Source organism: Peromyscus leucopus, chromosome 20 (assembly GCF_004664715.2).
Source record: "Peromyscus leucopus breed LL Stock chromosome 20, UCI_PerLeu_2.1, whole genome shotgun sequence".
NCBI lineage: Eukaryota > Metazoa > Chordata > Mammalia > Rodentia > Cricetidae > Peromyscus > Peromyscus leucopus.
The window spans coordinates 55127339-55146050 of record NC_051080.1 but is presented as its reverse complement, the minus strand read 5'-3'; the positions used below and the strand labels follow the sequence as shown (position 1 = coordinate 55146050).

The 18712-nt window shown below is 31.0% G+C and overlaps 1 protein-coding gene across 6 annotated transcripts in view; it reads left to right on the top strand.

The window, feature by feature from the left end:
- The window catches only part of Csmd3 (CUB and Sushi multiple domains 3), a 1154880-nt gene that overhangs the window by 422686 nt on the left and 713482 nt on the right, over positions 1-18712 (top strand). For 3 of the 6 annotated variants that reach the window (XM_028867960.2, XM_028867959.2, XM_028867961.2), the window contains exon 7: positions 9296-9607. The exons of the other annotated variants lie outside the window; for them this stretch is intronic. In XM_028867960.2, coding sequence (XP_028723793.1) covers positions 9296-9607 — 312 coding nt within the window. The remainder of the gene's footprint in view (positions 1-9295; positions 9608-18712) is intronic. 6 annotated transcript variants of the gene reach the window in all.

The following is an 18712-nucleotide window of genomic DNA, read 5'->3' as shown; positions in this document are numbered from 1 at the left end:
ATACCTTCTATAATATGAGGTATATTTCTGTGCTGCATGGGGTACTTAGTATGTGTCTGTGCAATAGACAGGAGGGAGAGAAATCAGATGGATTTTAGTAATTTTATGTTTAGAATATTTAAAATGCAAACAGGAAAAACAGAAAAATCTATTTTCTATTAGATATTAGCACATGTACAGCATTTCATTCTCTGAATTGGATTGCTTTTCGTAATATTTATAAGAACATAAATGGGCAGATAATGTAAAAACCTATCTACGTTCAGGTGTCCACTTTCTTTCTCATCAAATATATTCTCTTTTAAATTATATGGAAATCCTTTGTAATTAAAACATAAATTTACCTATCTCATCTCCAGGGAGGCTTTGAAAAAAGGAAGACCTAATTAACCTTCAGGTTTATATCACCCTAAGGATTAAACTCTATACTCCTAGAGAATTAAGTCAAAGAGGGTTGACCAGAAGTCACAGTGGTAAAATTTATGGCATTTGTGATCCTGTCATTCAGCTCTCTTTCTGTGATGACTAAAATTTAACATCCTCTGTCCTGTAATCAAGCTAAAATCCTAAGTACACTTAGTGCTAAATATAAACCATGTAAATCTCTGCTATAATTTTATAGCATTCATTACTATCAATAGCATTGCATTACCTATTTTAATTATAACACTTATTTTTTCAGGTTCCCCCTTTATGCTATTTTCTAAGACAATGATTTTTTCATGCAAATTCTTCTGGTATAACTTTCCTACTATAAAATATGCAAATGTTCTGCAGAGTGTCTGATATAGGAAAATAAGACTTTTTTGCCTGGGGTTCTAGTAGACTCCATTACATCAGCCTTCTTATGACAATTCCTACCAGTTGCTCAGCAACTTGTACACAACCAAGCCTATAATGGTATTTCCTCCAGAAGGTCAGCTGATTCCTATCCACCCACACCTTTCTTGCACACAGCAGTGGTAAACAACGACTTCTAATTACATAAATAATTGTGTGAGATCAGTTATTAGGTTTTGGTCAATCAGATCTCAGTAAGCATAATTAAATAGTAAAATGGTAAGTTTCTTATTCTTCCCTAAAGTGAATATCTTCCAAAATTTGCCAAGCATTTCTACCTAAGAAAAAACTTTAATGATTAAGAAAAAATTGGGGAAAGTAAATTGTGGAAGGAAGGGTAGATGCTTGGTTCCTTTAGGTCACATAATATGTATAAACTCTGCACAATGCATACTTTAAAATATACTTAAAACTGAGCAGTAATGGTGCATGCCTTGATTCCCATAACTTGGGTGGCAGAGGCAGGTGGATCTCTGTGAGTTCAAGGCCAGCCTGATATACAAAGTGATTTCCCAGACAGCCAGGGGTATTTCATACAGAAACTCTGTATTGGAAAAAAATAATAAAAGATACATTTGAAATCTGTAAAATTAATGGCAACCCTCTTCTCAAAATTGAACTGAAATATAGAAGGAAACAAAAATAACATGTATTTTTACATACAATAACTTTAGCCAGGGCCCAGGAGCATTGAGAGAGAGGTCATTACTAATGTAAGAAGAAACCTCAGCTTCAACTTTTCCTATTTGTCTCCCTTTATGATCAAAATAAAAATAATATCATAAAAGTTTGTATTTTAGAAACAGCTCTCCTAAAATGAAAAAAAGGGGAAACATGGAGCCAATTTGAGGAACTATACAAGAGGAACTTTCAAATTAATGGAATGTTACTTCTGGTCTTTACACACTAATTTTTGTACATGCAGTATAAAATACTCCTTATTATTCTATTCTTGTATGTGAAATATAAACTCAGTTGAATGGGATATGATATATCTCTCTATATATCATTTAGACATATCTAGAGATGGCAAATTATTTAGTGATGTTGATATATTAATAATCAGGCATTTAATAGCCAATAATTATAACTAAGTACAGAATAAAATATATAGCTTTGGAGAATGAAGAAAGTTGTGTAATGAAAATTTTTATTCATTTTTGCATGTTTATCTTCTGGTCAATACTAGATAAATATTTTATTTAACTTCTAAGAGAAAGTAGAGTAAGTAAATATAAAAAAATTGTAGTGTCTGCTTTCTAGTTAGTACTAATATACATGGATTTCTAAAAACAGGATGACTATGAAGGTAATGTTTCTGATATAAAATCATGGAAGAAGGTGTATGGAATTTTTCGTAATAATACCTCTGAATCTTCAATGAAAATTGTATAATATTTATATATGTAACATATACATATATAGCTATATTTTATTGTTCGGGTGGTAGCTGGTGACAGGAAATGCTTCTCAAGTTCAATGAGAAGATCTGTTTCAGACAAGAGCTAAACTGTCAGGTTGAAAGACAGTTGAAGTTAGATGTGGCAAGACATGCAAAATATATGCAAACCTAGGACCCTTGCCATTATTCACATTCAGAACCTGTGTAGTAGATTTTCAGTGTTACCAGTGTGGCTTCTTGGAAGACATTTGTGCTTAGTTATAGCAAAGACTTCAAATCATGTTTTGTGGATTCCTCCAAGTGGTGTGTGTGTAGTAGAGATTTCCAAAATGTAAATAAATGAGGGTAATGAGGTGCTCACCCTGGACACTGCCGCTTAATTGTAATCAACACATTAAACACTAAATGATCATTTGAGAAGAGAAGTAATATTTTCAAGATTCTAATGGAAATTTCATTGATTCTATTTTTGGTTGTAATAAATCATCCTATTTTTTCTTGTATTTTGATAAAATTTGTTATTTATCATACAATTCATACATTTATATTTAAATGTAGAATTTTCATTGTGATCAGCACAGTTCTATGAATGCTGTGTGATCATTTTGATATTTCTACAAATCATTTTCCAAAGGAATTTACCATTATTTGATATGTAAATTCATCATCACTTCAAATAATTCACAATATGGGATTCTTTTTGGATGTCAAATAACTTGACACAGAAAATAATTTGCTTAATATACATTTTATGACAGTATTGATTTAGTAAATGTGACAGTCAATTGGCTAAATTCTCATGAATTTCATTTTAATGAAAAATATCTTATTATTATTCACTTTCATCATTGAGACAGTTTGTACTCAATGAGCAATAGCCAAGCCAATATAAAACTAAATATTAATTTATACTTACTATTAAGTTAAAAACATATGTGTAACTTAGAGAACATGAACAGTTTGCAATACAAAGTCTGAAAGACATTTCTTTCTAAACCCTCCAATACATTTTAAATGAGTATGTACTTCCTATTTACCTATACATGATGATGTCATGTTATTTGATACAGATTATTTGATAGCACTTAAGAAAGTAAACACAAGTAACAGTACTTGTGTTTGAATTGTAACATTCCCAATTAATTGTCAAGGTAAATTATATTCATTGAGAATTTTTAAATATCAAAAATTTAATGTAAATTCAACATTAATTTAGTATTTCAATTTAAAATATAATTTCATAAGATCAATATAGAACTGTTCTTAAAGCTGATTTATAAGTAAATTCTGGTTCGATAATAACTTTAAATACTCTGGACAGTGGCAGTTTAAATAAATAATAGTTGATTAAAAGAAAACACTATTTTGTATCATTTCAAAGGTTTTCTGTCTCAGTTTACATGTCTCTTCTCTAATTTGAATGTTGATTTGACCTTGAATTCTATTAGACTCTACTGGACACAGCTTTGAACTTGTGGCAATTATTATCATTTGAAATGCAAAATGACTTAGCTGTTTTTTCAGCTACTATATGCTTAGTAAAAACAGTAGCATCAGACATGATGAAGCAGAGGCATCCTTTGATTTTAAACACCAAATTCAGTGAGTGTGGTAGTGCTTTCATGCATTGGCATTTCCCCTGCAAGAGTCATATAAATGATGTTTAATATAAGAAGGAAAGCAGGGCTGGAGAGTTGACTCATGGTTAAGAACATTTCTTGTTGTTGCAAAGAACTTGGGTTCAATTCCCAACATCCAAATGGAGGCTCACATCCCCTTGGGAACCAAGCATGAATCTGGTACACAGATTTACATGCAGGTAAAACACTCATAAAATAATAAAAATAAATCTAAAAAATATTTTTAAAAAAGGAAAAGCAAATTACAAAATCATTTAAATGAATGAAAATAATAAAATGTGTAAATGATGACATGGAGATAATTGCAACGTTAGGAGTATCTTTATTTCATTTTGGCATTACTTCATTTTGGATATAAATATGTGCATTTTTTGTTTTGCATGTTTTCATTTTAAATGTTTATTACATTTTTCACCATAACATGTCTTGTTATTGTTATGAACTATATACAATTTCATTGATTTGATTCAGATAAAATACTGAAATTAAGGAAGTGACAGGATCAGGGAAGATAGCTTGCACAAACCAATGCTCACACAAACAGCTAGTGGAATCTTCTTGGACTGTAAATACATATTTAATGTATTCATTTTGGGGCCATATACTCACATTTAGCAGATATTCTTTCTTAACTTCTGGATGAATTGGACAGTAATTAGAAATCAATGTGTCATAATAATCGGTTTTAAGTTTAATAAAAAGGAATTTTTAATTCAGTCATGTAAGATTTTATTTTGTACATTCTCTAAATTATACTTTTATAATGGCTTATGTTTCTTAACTTATATATTTATTGTTAATGTTATAAAGCTGTACAAAAATAATTTTTATGAAAATGCCTTACAAATCCAAGTTGGATATTGTACACACCATTTCTGACTATTATAACGTGCATGTGTAAGACTGCCATTCTCCATTGTCATGATTCCAAGTGTGACACACACTTATGATTTGTATAAACATGTGTTGTATATGTATATCATTTCACTTTTCTTTTTATATGGGGAAATGTCTTATTAATCATAATGAATTTATATTTTAGATATGTTTCATGTTATAAACACAGTATTTTAAAATATAACTCACCATAATTACAGGACAATCTAATTTTTTTAAACACTTTATATACACAATTCTGTTTAAGTGGTGAACAGATTTTTTTTTGGAATGTACATTTTTCCATTAATTTGGTTGTATGTCTTGTTATGTTTTAATGTGCTGTTGAAGGCAATTGTTTTGTAATTTTACAGCAGCATACTTCATTTTTTTAGAAAAAAGTTAAACATTAGATTTAAGACTGGATAAATTATTATATATATATGTATATATATATAATACTGCATTATTGATACACTCCATTTTAAGCTTTTTTTATATATTTAATAGTGCCTTGTTGATGCATTTTATTCTAGGGATTGTGTCAACATTGACAGATGCCATGTGTGTAGACAGTAATGTGTGCAGACATTTTTAATGATTTTAAGCTATTAAACATATTTAATTCATTTACATGCTTGAAATACATTTACATGATTTAAAAACTTAATGTTTCTTATACTCTCAACTTAAACAGGTGCCAGTATCATTATTCTGAACTGGTTTATGCTTGATGTAAATAACTACAAAAATATTCTATAAAATGATAATGGATGTTTTTACTATCATATTGGAGGATTCAGTATGGCTCTTATAAATAGATCTCCCTATATTAAATATAGTTATTCCTATTATTTTCATTAATCATATTTACTCCTCAATTTGAAGATGTCTCAATATTGCAAGTAAACCCATCATACCACCAGACTGCATTATCACATTCTGAAGTGGTAAAAAGTGTTTTATGGTTTACTTCAAAATATTCAGATATCACACTTTCTCAAAGTGATGTTTCTGAAAATATAGGTCAGAGTTAACCTGTTTCCTATTCCCATTTGGAATTTCCTTTTAACCATGAAAGTGTTATAAATGTGACGTTTCCATGGTAAATATTTTTAGTAATAGTTCATTTAAATTATCCTACTTGTTACTAATAATCAGATTTGAGCTTTATTATTAAATCCACTCATATACTTCATATATTTTTTGAGTGCCTACTCTATTCCAGACACTAATCAAGATATAGGTCTGCAGCAATAAGCAGATATCCAAATATCTAAATCTACACTTTGCTTGCATTCTAGTATGTTGGTGGAATAATAAGACAGTGTGGTAAAACATAACTGATTCATAAAATATCTGATTGAAAAACATGTTTGGCTAGACTTTGGTTTTAAAGAAACGGAGTTTTTGTTGCATCCTCACTAAATCTTGTTATATTTTGGGGTGATGGAAAAATAAATAATTACTATTACCATTGCTCAAAAATAGAGGTTAATGCTGAAATCTTCAAGATTGTGATGCTCAAAGATCCTCCTTCTAAATTGTACCAAACATGGATTCACATTCCAAGTTTAATCTGGACTTGTAACTATGTCCTAGGTGCTGTGAAAAAGTGGTTCTGATAATCTATCAGAAACTTTCTGGTGAATAATTAGAGTTGCCACCTAAGCCTGTTTTCAAAAATCAAAAATCAATAAGAAGTTGTTTCTCAAATGCATTTTATTTCAAATTAATCATAATGGCTTTGTAGTGAGGTGCGCTCATTCAACTCACCCGTCATGTTTTAGAGAGAGTACAAATTCCTTTATTTTCCATGCTTTTAGTATGGCATGTTTATAGCTAAGTGATTTACTTATTTAAACCAAAAGCCTTGCAGCCAGAAAGGTGGTTCAGTGATTAAGAGCACTTACTGCAGAGCTCATAAAGAAAACAGGAGCTCAGTTACAGATCCTACCTGTCAGGTTTCAAAGCCACCTGAAACTCCACTTTAAGTGATCTGACACCCTTGTCTCCCAGCCACAAAACACAACACAACACACACACACACACACACACACACACACACACACACACACACACACATAAAATAACATCATACATCAAATTAAATTTTGGATGCTACATTGAAGCACTACATGTGTTTAAGCTAGGTTTTCATCTGGCTTTCATAAAATTTTAAAATAGAAAGTTTAATTAAATTTGCATTCACAATCACAAGAAATAAGACGACATTTCATGGAAATGACTCACCATTGCTGCATGAAAGTCATGTAAGCAGTTATTTGTCAATATGAATAAAGATTATCCTTATTAAATATTATATTAGTAAGTATCACAAGCATATTTGCACAGCTACTGTGAGTATAGTGGATTCTAACCAGGTCACGTTAGCATGTGAACTTATTTTTTTTCTGATTGATATTTTAAAATACATTTATTGTTCGATATAATCTGTTAATTTGCATGTGTATTTCATCTCTGTTTCTTTCATGTGTTATTATTATATAAATCTTGTGAAGGTTTGATGAGATTGATGAGTTTGGGAATTCATATTGGAAAAGTTCATGGCAATTACCTCTACACTTTCCTGCCTAGCAATTAAGGGCTTCCATATTCATCCACCTTACATTTTGAGTTTTAGACAAACAGGATTACCACATCCTCTAATATGTGAACAGCACGAGAAAAGAAAAACACAATGTAGAACTCTATCAAATTTTTTTTCAAGTAAATTTATTTTACAACATCATTTAGTTCAACATAATAGCCACAGATTCCCCTGTTCTCCCACTCTCGCCCCCTTCCCCTCCCCCCACCCCACTCCCCATTCCCACCTCCTCCAGATCAAGGTCTCCCCCCAGAGGACCGGGATCGACCTGGTAGACTCAGTCCAGCCAGGTCCAGTCCCCCCCTCCCAGACCGAGCCAAGTGTCCCTGCATAGGTCCCAGGATTCAAACAGCCAACTCATGCAACTAGCCCAGGACCCGGCACCAACACACAGCTGCCTCCCAAACAGATCAAGCCAAATGACTGTCTCACCCGTTCAGGGGGCCTGATCCAGTTGGGGGCCCCTCAGCCTTTGGTTCATAGATCCTGTGCTTCCATTCATTTGGTTATTTGTCCCTGTGCTTTATCCAACCTTGGCTTCAACAATTCTCGCTCATATAAACCCTCTAACTGATGCTGCAATTTACTCCTTTTGGAGTGGTTAAACAACCTTACATATGTTTGTCAAAAAGGCCTAATTCAGCATACTGAAATACAAAATACTGAGAAGTATGCATAAAAATAAAAAATATATCATTCTATTAACTTAAAATATTCAGAAACTTTTTATGCAGGACCTTTCAGTCTTTACTAATAGTTCAAGCTACAAGATTGAGTGATTTTATTCTTGTTAAGCATTTAAGGATTCATTTAAATATATACTCAACAAGTTCTATGATTCTACAATAAGGTTAATTTTTACTAAATGATAATCATTCCAAATCAAGAATGTACAAACTTCATAAATATTGATTTAAAAAAGAAAATCCTAATTTGGAAATTTAATGTAGAAGAGAAATATGTAGTCCTATATTTACAGTTACAATAAATAGTAGTAAGATACATGCACTTATAAATAGATGTTTAATAATCAGTATACTTGCATATAATGAACTAGTAATATTTAGAAATATTCATTGTTATTTTAAAACATTGTTGGATTAAAAAAAATCCCTGTTTTTCTTTTCACTTCAAAATGAAATAATTTTTTAAAGTTTATTCATTTTAGAATTGCTTTATCTAAAATTTTTCAATTCAAATAATGAAAAATATTAACTAATGTCATTTTTTAAATTTTATTCATTTTAGAATTACTTTATCTAAAATTTTTTAATTCAAATAATGAAAAATATTAACTAATTTCAGGCAGCATGTCAACAGTATAAGAGGAAAATAACTCATGGCCTTGAATATCTTGGATCCTTGCCTTGCAAATGAGATTAGGATGAACATTTATTTATACATAATACTCTCAGAGTCTCACTTTTTCATCACTTTGTTTTTCATTCATGCTTTGATTTCAAATTTTCTTTTGCACTTGCTTGTTTTAAAAGAGAAAAGCTTGATATTTTCCCAGAAATTGAATTGATATGAAGCCCTATTATTCAAAGCATAATTTTGGGAAAAGTGTTGTTATACAGTTATTCATTCTGTCAAATCTGTATCTACTAAAAATCAACCAGTGAGCTAAAAAGAAGAAAATCACGGATTGAGGGTCCTGCAAAGAATTTTATCTTCCACCTTTGTCCACCTTAATGTATTCTGTTAGAGCGTTTTATTTTGTTTGTAATTGCATTCATAGCTTGATACACACGATCCTGGGGGGGGTCTGGTGGACTTCACGTTTTAGTGGTGTGCCTGTGTTTTAATTGACCATGCTGATAATCCTTAAGGTAATAGTAGAAAATATAATTGATTAAACTTATCAAAAAGCTAAAAAAAAATTCAAAAGAAAAAGTTAGCATCTAGTGCTACTGTGTCCCACAGGTTCTTCTCCATTGACCCACACTACCTCCACTGGTGAGTTAGAGGAGCATAACAGGACTGCCACTGGTGCTATTGCTGTTGCTAGCACACCTGCAGATGTTACTGTATCCAGTGTTACAGCTGTCACCAGCCATAGACTTGCCGAGGAACAGCGAGTGCAAGTTACACGTCTCAGAAATTCAGGTCTGGATCACAACACATCCAAGGACCAGCTCTCTCCTCATCAAGCAGATACACAAAGTACAAGGAGAAGACCACGAAATGCTGAACAGATAGAAAGAACTAAAGACCTTGCAGTTGTTACTCATAGAGGTATCGATGTTATTTTACTTGTGCCCATTTAGTTACAGCCAAAGCTATATTGGGTGATGATTCTAACTAGAGAATGAGTTGTAAGAGAAAGCCAAGGGGTAGAGAGTCAAGTAAACTATTTGTCCCTCAGATGCCTTCCTCTTTTTCTTACATTTTTGCCATTATTTGAGGTAGCTGAACAATGTAGATAATCAGGGCTAAATTATAATAATTTGGAAGTACAGAAATTAAAAAAAATCAAAGTACAATGAAAATGATTTAGTGAGAGATTTAAAAGTACAAGTGGGTATTTTAAAAAGGAATAGCACAAATGAGTGATAAATACTTGTTTTTATTACTTACCATCACATACAATTTATAGAAAAAAATCAGTATAATAAAGCAATTATTTTCTATAAATAAATGCATATATATGAATACAGAGAATTTATACCACATAGGAATTTTAAGTATTTGCATTAATTTAGTATATCCATTTGAAAGTATTAATTAGTACATTAGTATTAACTAGTAAGAAAATTAACTTTTGGAGAAAATGGAACCATACCTGGTGTTATTTTATAATTTCATGATACAATTTAAATTAGCTAAGCCTGACATATAATTATATAAATAGTGTTTTTGATTTTTAAAATATAACACCTATTGGTTGATATTATGAATAATAATTAATTTAGATTATATTTAAGAGAAAATAAAACATCACATATTGCATAATTTCATCTCATTATCTCATTACATTCAACTTTTGAAAAGTTGGGGAAAACAGCAAACATATTTTTATGTTTCTAAACAACAAATTGCTTAAATATAGAGAAAAACTCAAAATAGTATCAAAAAATAAAGAGATCACTTCTATCAAGATATTAGTAATTGGAAACATTTATCTAGGGAACACATTGAGAATATAAAACATGCATCCATTTCCTACTCAGACTCACATATATCCTTTAATCTATATATGGCTTATGCAGTGCGCTTGTGCATGGTTTATATAGACCATGATATATGCACTTTTTAAAAACAATGTTAGGCACATACTCAAAGAAATCAAGATCTTGTGACATAAGTTGGTAGAAAAGAAAATCAAGCAAATTACATCTCCAAAGGAAATTGATTTCCATTTGAATTTATCCCAGAAGAACTTGGAATGGTTCTTTAAATCACATAATCTAAAGTAAAATTTTATCATGCAATAATTTCATTTAAAGTATTATATTGACATTATCTTGTTTATCTATTCTATTTTCTCCAATAATGTTGCTCATAATAAGAGTAAAGAATGATACTAAAGTTATATTTAAATTTATCCCAAAATTCCTGTTTGTATGAATACTAAAGTAACCTATAATCACTGCATCATTCAAAAAAGGAAAGAAGACAATTTATGAGGCATACTTTATAAACATTTATGAGAATTAAACTTTGCCCAAATTGACCAGCATGATTTTGTTGAAGCTATAGAATTAAAAACCAATAGTTTGTACACATTAGAGTAGTAACCACTTATATTTAAAATAGGCAACTCAGTAAGAATTTGTTGAAAATTGATTTCCTATAAAAAGTAAGTTTATTCATATAAATTTTAAAATAAAGATCATTACCTCAATAGAGTTGAAGCCATGTATCAGCTGCTATCTTAATATTTCATTGCTATTTGAAAGACTTGTTTCCTGTCTATATTTATTTTAAAATGATGATTTTATACAGGACTCATTCAATGGGCCAACCAGCATGGGAAATATTCTTCATGTTTTTTTTATGTTGCCACACAGAGAAAAGCTTATATAGAAGGCACTTATGTTATATTAATTATTATTACCATCCATTTAATTGTTATGGTTTGTAACAAAATGAATTTAATTAAACTGGTCCTAATGTTACTCCAGTATCTGATAACACTCAATTGATTCTATTTATCCACTTTATTTGTTAGCTTTAGAACAAAGTTACTAATATAAGGCAAACACTACCCATGAATATTCCTTTAAATGTACATCACTTGTATTATTCTATGTGAATCACAGTTTTGACAAGCCCTAAAATAACAGCTACATTTTCTGGCATTAAACAGTTTTCAAAGATATGATTCCTAACAAGTATAAATATCTAAATTGGTATTGGTGAATATCAAAGGCATGTTTTTTAAAGAGAAATTATTCTAGTTTCTACTAAATACCTTAGTGAGAAACAGAATGTTTTTTAGGGGACATAGAATTACATGTCCTCCACCTTCAAAAAGTTCTCTGTTATAGTTCAAAAAGAAGACCAACCTGTTGGTTGTTGGAGATATTGTAAAACATGAGTGTTAGACGCAAGTTGTAGAGAGTATGTGAATCTTTTAAAATAAGAGTTAACCCAACCAAATCAATTCCTTAATTGTATATGTTTTACTAAATAATCCGTATTCTTCTCCATCCTCTAGAATTTTCTTTAAAGGGTAAATTCAGGCCAACACTTAATGATGGCACGGGAATCTATCACCTGAATATTACTTCAGTCTCCAAATTTATCTCATGCAACTCTCACAAACACTGCAGCTTTTCTTCTTTCTTTCCTTCTCTCTCTTTTTCTTTCTTTCTATTTCTTTTTACTGCCATATGTATTGTCTTTTTGTTTGCCTAACACACCATGTTTTTCTTGTTATTATCTTCAAATGCTTTATAAATTTTTCTATTTTTAAAGGTTATAATATTATTACACCATTTACCACTTTTCTCTCTCCTCCTTCTTAACCCTCTCATAGGCCATTCCTTGCACTCTTTCAAATTTATGAATTTATTAGTTAAGTGTTATATACATACATACACATTAAACATATATTCCCAAATACATACACAAACACACACACACACACATATATATATATATATGTATACACACACACACACACATATTCCTAAATACATAAGTACAAGCTGACCAGTGTTATAATGCTTCTTATGTGTATATTTTCAGGGATGAGCATCTAGTATTGAATAACAAGTTTGTATGCTCAGCCCCAAGGAAGGTTATTTCCTCTGCTCTCAGCATTCCTTAGTTGTTTGTGATTCTTTTGTAGGATTGAACCTCCTAAGTGTTCCTATGTTCATGGGAGCATGTCTGTTGTTGTTGTCCTTGTTGAGTTTATGTTTAATCAGTCATGTTAGTGAGACTTTATGGTTGTAACTTCTGAGATTCTTGGGAAGCACAGTCCCACAGCAAATTCTTGCTCCTCTGGTTTTTACTGTCTTTCTAGTCTTTCTTCCAGAATGTTCCCTGAGACTTACAAGATGGGTTTGCTTTGCATTGCGGCTGGGCTTTGCAGCTTTGCATCCTTCTCCCTTTGCATTGGATGGTTCTAATTCCATCTCATGATGTGAAACTGTTCTAGGAACATTAGACTATCTAAACATAATTTGCTATTGTGACATGCATAGGTAAATCCTAACCATAGGTTTAACTTGTATATTCTTAGACTCTCTTGGGATAAAATGTTGCAAGAAATTATGGTCTTTCTTCTTGCTGCATTCATTTATCCTAGTATAGTTTTGGTACCATAGATGTATTTACAAAATGTCTGTTAAAATAATAAATAAATATACTCAATGTAACTACCAAGAAAATTCACTTAAGTTACTGAAATTATAAATGAGTGTTGCTCATTATATTGTCATAACTCTGGTTCCCTTTTAAAGAAAATTTTGTGCTTTTTATTTTGTCACTATTTTAACTATTTTGTATTTAAAAAACACATGTAATAAAGAAAATAGTAGTGTCATAAAACCACACATTATGTTGCTAATTATAGTATTGCTTCAAAATTTCCAGTGTATAACAATAAAATGCCTTATTACAGGCTTTGTACATATTTTCAAACTCAAAAGATACCTTTAATTAAACAGAAATGAATTATAAAGTCAGTCAATTTCTTTTCAACAAATACAGATATGGTACAGTGCATGCTGTTTTGCTGAGGTTAATTATCCCCTAAAGCATAAACATTGGAGAGTTTCCTGTAGTGAAGGTTTTCAATGTTCATAAATTAATGAAATTTTGTACTGTGTTAATTTTCTATTTTTCATTGTTTTCTCTGTTTGCATGTTGCAATTAATTTATTTTGGTCACTTTTTAAATCATCATTAGGTATTTATATATCCTTTTTCAATAAGTCAAAAAATTGAAGTGTCTCAGTTAGCATTCATAGTACTAATGAACACAGCAGGACTATGGCAACTGAAATTTAATATGGTATTTGACACTTGGGTTGTAAGGGGCTTAAGTGTATACATTTGCCCATGAAAAGTTAAGTTTTACCTCTCTATGTCCATTTCTATAAATATTAGTTTTTAAATTAATGGTTTTAAAGCAGATATTAATCAGGCATCTTTATACTCTCCCTACAAACAAATTCCAAATCATTTTCCTGTGTAATTTAGTGTATTTTCAGATTATGATAAGTAACAGCCTTTGTGAACACTAAATTTAAGGGACAGAAATCTAGTTCAAGTCCACATTCTGTTCTCTTGTTTAGCCTTCTGATTTTGCATAATCAATTTGAGTCCATTACCACAACAAAAAACTGGTCATGCTGCCTTAAAAAATGCAAAGAAAGAAAAAAGATTTCAGACTAAGTATTTAACATATACTAGTTTTATTATTATCTACAATCTTGTTATTATTTATCTATCTTAACTCATTTACACACATTAAATTTTACTGAACAGTGCTGATATACGTGTGATCAGTATAGTCTAAGCCATGGATTGGTTTACCCTCTTTAGTGGTTATTTACCTTGCCCTCCCTAAATATCTCCACCTTTTAAATTTACCCTATCAATCACTTGTATCTACCTGAGTAGTCTACATATTTTTTAAGAGCTGAAATTTAACTTAAGAAACATTTTCCTTATAATGTTTTTAAAAGATACTGAAGCAAGTGGAAGGAAGGAAAGTATTTGGAAATAAAAGTCAAAAAAATAAATGTCAAATGGAATATATTTGAACTAATTCTAGAATACTTACTAGGAGTAGGAAGCTAGAAATTTGGTTAAATTACTAGCACCCATAAAAAGTGCTATCAATGGATATTTGTGTTAAATAGAAACGTAAATCCAAAACTAGAGTAAATAAGATTGCTGAACTATGTTTAATGGAAAAATGACAATATCATACATAGACTTAAAAATAAGTGGTGTTTTTGATTAAAATTTCATATATTTGTAATTAAAACAACATTTAAGTAGTCATAGTTAAAAATTCATTAGATATTTGAGTTAACTATAATATATATTTTAACATTTTTCTTAACATTCATTCATAATACTTTTTAGAGGTAACTCTAATACTAACATGTCCATATTATACTTTAAACAAATTCAACTAAAAATTGACCTCAATGAGAAGTTAAATATGTAACAATAAATTAGAATTACTGTATCTGGTTTTTTTCTTCATTTTTTTATCCCAGATAAAGTATTATCACACCATCATTTTATAGAATATATTATTGCCTTGGAGAGGCTAAGGGAGAACCTAGCACTCATATATACTGAGTACTGTTCATTCATTCTCATTAATTCATTCAATATCCATTTTATAAATTATTTTATTAAGATTATAAATAATATAAAATATAGTATTATATAAGATTAACATTGTAAATAGATTTGAACAATATATTATAAAAATAATTGAGTATCCTTCAACAAGAAATGATCGGCCATACCAAAGTAACAATAAGTTAGAGATAATATATTCTGTAGTCATTCACTTATTTTAAGATTATAAAATAGTGATATCTATTTTCCAAAAAGTGATAATTAATGTCATCTCTTAATGAACATTCTTGGTGCCTGTAAGTTTTATAATTAAAATATCTGAATCTTTTGACTTGGGATATTCCCTCTACACAAATATAATGATCATTAATATTTCTTTTTTGTACTTCCTAGTATAAAGTTAATAAGATAACTTCAACAATGTGTGCAGTGAAATATTTGATGTGAAGTTTCTAGACAAAACCAATGTTGGTTTGCAGAGCACAGCAGTCCTTTCACAGTATGTTTAATGATAGTGTTCATATCAATAAGGTGTTATATTCTTGTTAGAATTACACTTAATTGTGTATTACTGGGGATGAATATGAAGTAGACTTTCTAACTTAAAACTAAAGCTTAAAAGAAAATACAGTTTAAATATCACTCTCTAAATAAGAAACAGTACTTTTATTTTTAGTTTTAAGGAAAAAAATGCTTATTTAAGTATCACAGTTCATTAAGGTAAGCAATTTTATTAAAAAACAAAAGCAGGAATTTTGACTTTTAACATTCTTTTCAAGTAAGCTCTACAAACATGAATAAGATTCATATAAAATGTTCAAGCACCAGGCTTTTCTTTTTAATTGTTGAAATTAGATTCTAACCACAATTTAACCCCCTCCACTCCTAGCTCTTTCTCACCTCTCTCTCCCCCAGATATACCCCTTCTGTTTTCCTCATCAGAAAAGAGTAGATTTCCAAGAGACAGACAGACAGGACACAACAGCATACAGTAAAACAAGACAAAAGCCCTCATATTGAAGCTGGCCAAGGCAACCCAATAGGAGGAAAAGAGTCAAGGGCAGGCGAAAAGTCAGAGATAACCAGCTCCCATTGTTAGAAGTCTCACAAGAACACCAACTCAACAACCATAACATACAGCAGAGAACCTGGTGCAGACCTAAGCAGGCTCAGTGCTTGCCATTTCAGTCTCTGTTACACACAGTAACTTTATAAAGACAGCTCTATATGGAGAAGGGGTTCTATCTTATACAAAGCTTTGTTTCAGATACTAGTTTGACATTATTTCTAAGGCAGAGTATCAACAGTGTCAAATAATTTTTTGATGTTAAATATGTGCATGCCATTAAGTTATATGGATTCCTGTAAATATATGTTAAGTATTTTCAGGTAACTAGTAGCATTTTCATATGTTGTGTTAATGTTTTTGCAAAGTAGACAACATATTGTTGAAGTTTGCTCTGGTTTAACTGTCATTAACATCATCACACTGAAAAAATTTATAAAGTAAATTTTGTTTTGATGGATACTGATTAATGTCCATCCAGGAACCAGTCGGTAAACTCTTATTGCAAATTTTACCTCTTGCCAGTTGTGGGATGATGTCCTATGTATTTTCAAGAGAAAAGTTGCATGGATATAATGACATAGAAACTCTATTTGTCAATTATAAGAAAGGAACAACCACAAACTGATAAGACATTTAGATGATGATGCATGAGAATGATCTGTCCTGTGTGATGTCTCCTGTGTGATGTGTCTTAGTGTTGAAATAAAAAGTTAAGAGAAAATTTATACGAGGAAATCTACTCTAACATTTTTAAAATTATAGATCCCGTGCTTTTGAATACTCCTAACATACAATACGAGTGATAAAACATTCAGACCGAGTGCGGTGAGATAGCCAAGTGGATAAAAAGCTTGCAGTCCCTAGGTTTAATCACCAGGAGACACATGGTGGAAGTAGATGGAAAATCTCTGAAAGTTTTTACCCGACATAAAAATGTTCACCAGGGCACGCACATGTGCAAGTTTATAACACACGCGCGCACACACACACACACACACACACACACACACACACACAGACCAACACACATAAATAAAAGAGTAAACTGACTAATGTAAAATAACAGATATTCAAAATTGGAATTAGGAAGAGACAAACTGTATATTCCAAAAGCATATATAAGAATCATGCTGGGCGGTGGTGGCGCGCTCCTTTAATCTCAGCACTCGGGAGGTAAAGGCAGGTGGATCTCTGTGAGTTCGAGGCCAGCCTGGTCTACAGAGCGAGATCCAGGAAATGTGCAAGGCTACACAGAGAAACCCTGTCTCAAAAAACCAAAAAAAAAAAAAAAAAAAAAGACTATGCTTTCAGGGATCATTTCTATAGTTCATTTCATAATGCAAGATTATTGTCATTTTTTATTCTAAAATTGTTTATTATAGCTGATAATATTACACATTAATTGACATGTTATCATGCTGTATTTGCCTTGGTGGTTGAGATAATAAGTGCTTATTTTCTGAATATTTAAATTAATAACTTCTATAAAATAGAATAGAAGAGGTTATTGGTATCATTGAAAAAAAAAAAACTAAGGATTTACTCTGTGCTTGTCTTCTACATATGAATTCAGTCACATGTACACTTCCTTAGGGCCCAAAAACATCTGTGCCTTAAATTCCCCAAATTGTCTAATTAGGATTCAACTATGGCTTTCTTTTAGTACAGATTACTCCTAAGGGTCAGTTAGATTATTTTTTTTAACTTTTTTTACCACTATATTCTACTCTAGTTAATTATTTATTCATTTACTTAACTTTTTTCTGGAAATCTTTTTTTTGCTATTATTTTATTCTCATCTTTCTCGTTTTCTCTTCATTTTTTGCCCATTTCCTTAGTTCTGCATACTCTCTCCCTCTTTTTCCTCATTTCCATTATTTTCTTTCCTCCTTTCTTTCACTATGTAAAATATTATAGTATTGAAAAGTAAAAATAATCCTTCTACAGTAATTCATACTAAAACATGAAAAACACAGTGGGTAATAAGTTGATGGTTATTTGTACTGTGCCAACATCATAAATCAGCTGTGTGATATAGGTTGGCCATTTTGACTTGGGAAATCAGCAAAGGCCTGTTGCAGATATAAAACTGAAAATGAGACCTGAATAGCACAACTGAGATCACCATAGTATTAGACTTACTCTGCCATGCCCTGGAAATAAATGTGAAAAAAAGACATGATCTGAGCTCATACATTACCTAGTGTTCGAGTCTCAGTTGAGGGAAAACAAAAACTAACATTTAGCATTCCCGAAGTACAAAGCACAGGAGGAGAATGATATGGATAAGGTGGACTATAGGGAGTAATTGAATATTTGGCCTGAAATTCAATTCAATAAAAAAAAATCTAATTCATTGATGGCAGAAATAACTGGAAGATAATATGATCTAATTAAAAAGTGGCAGCAAGCCAAGTAGAGGGGACACATGACTTCAATTCAGCACTGTGGAGGCAGAGGCAGGCATGTGGATATCTGTGAGTTCAAGGCCTGCCT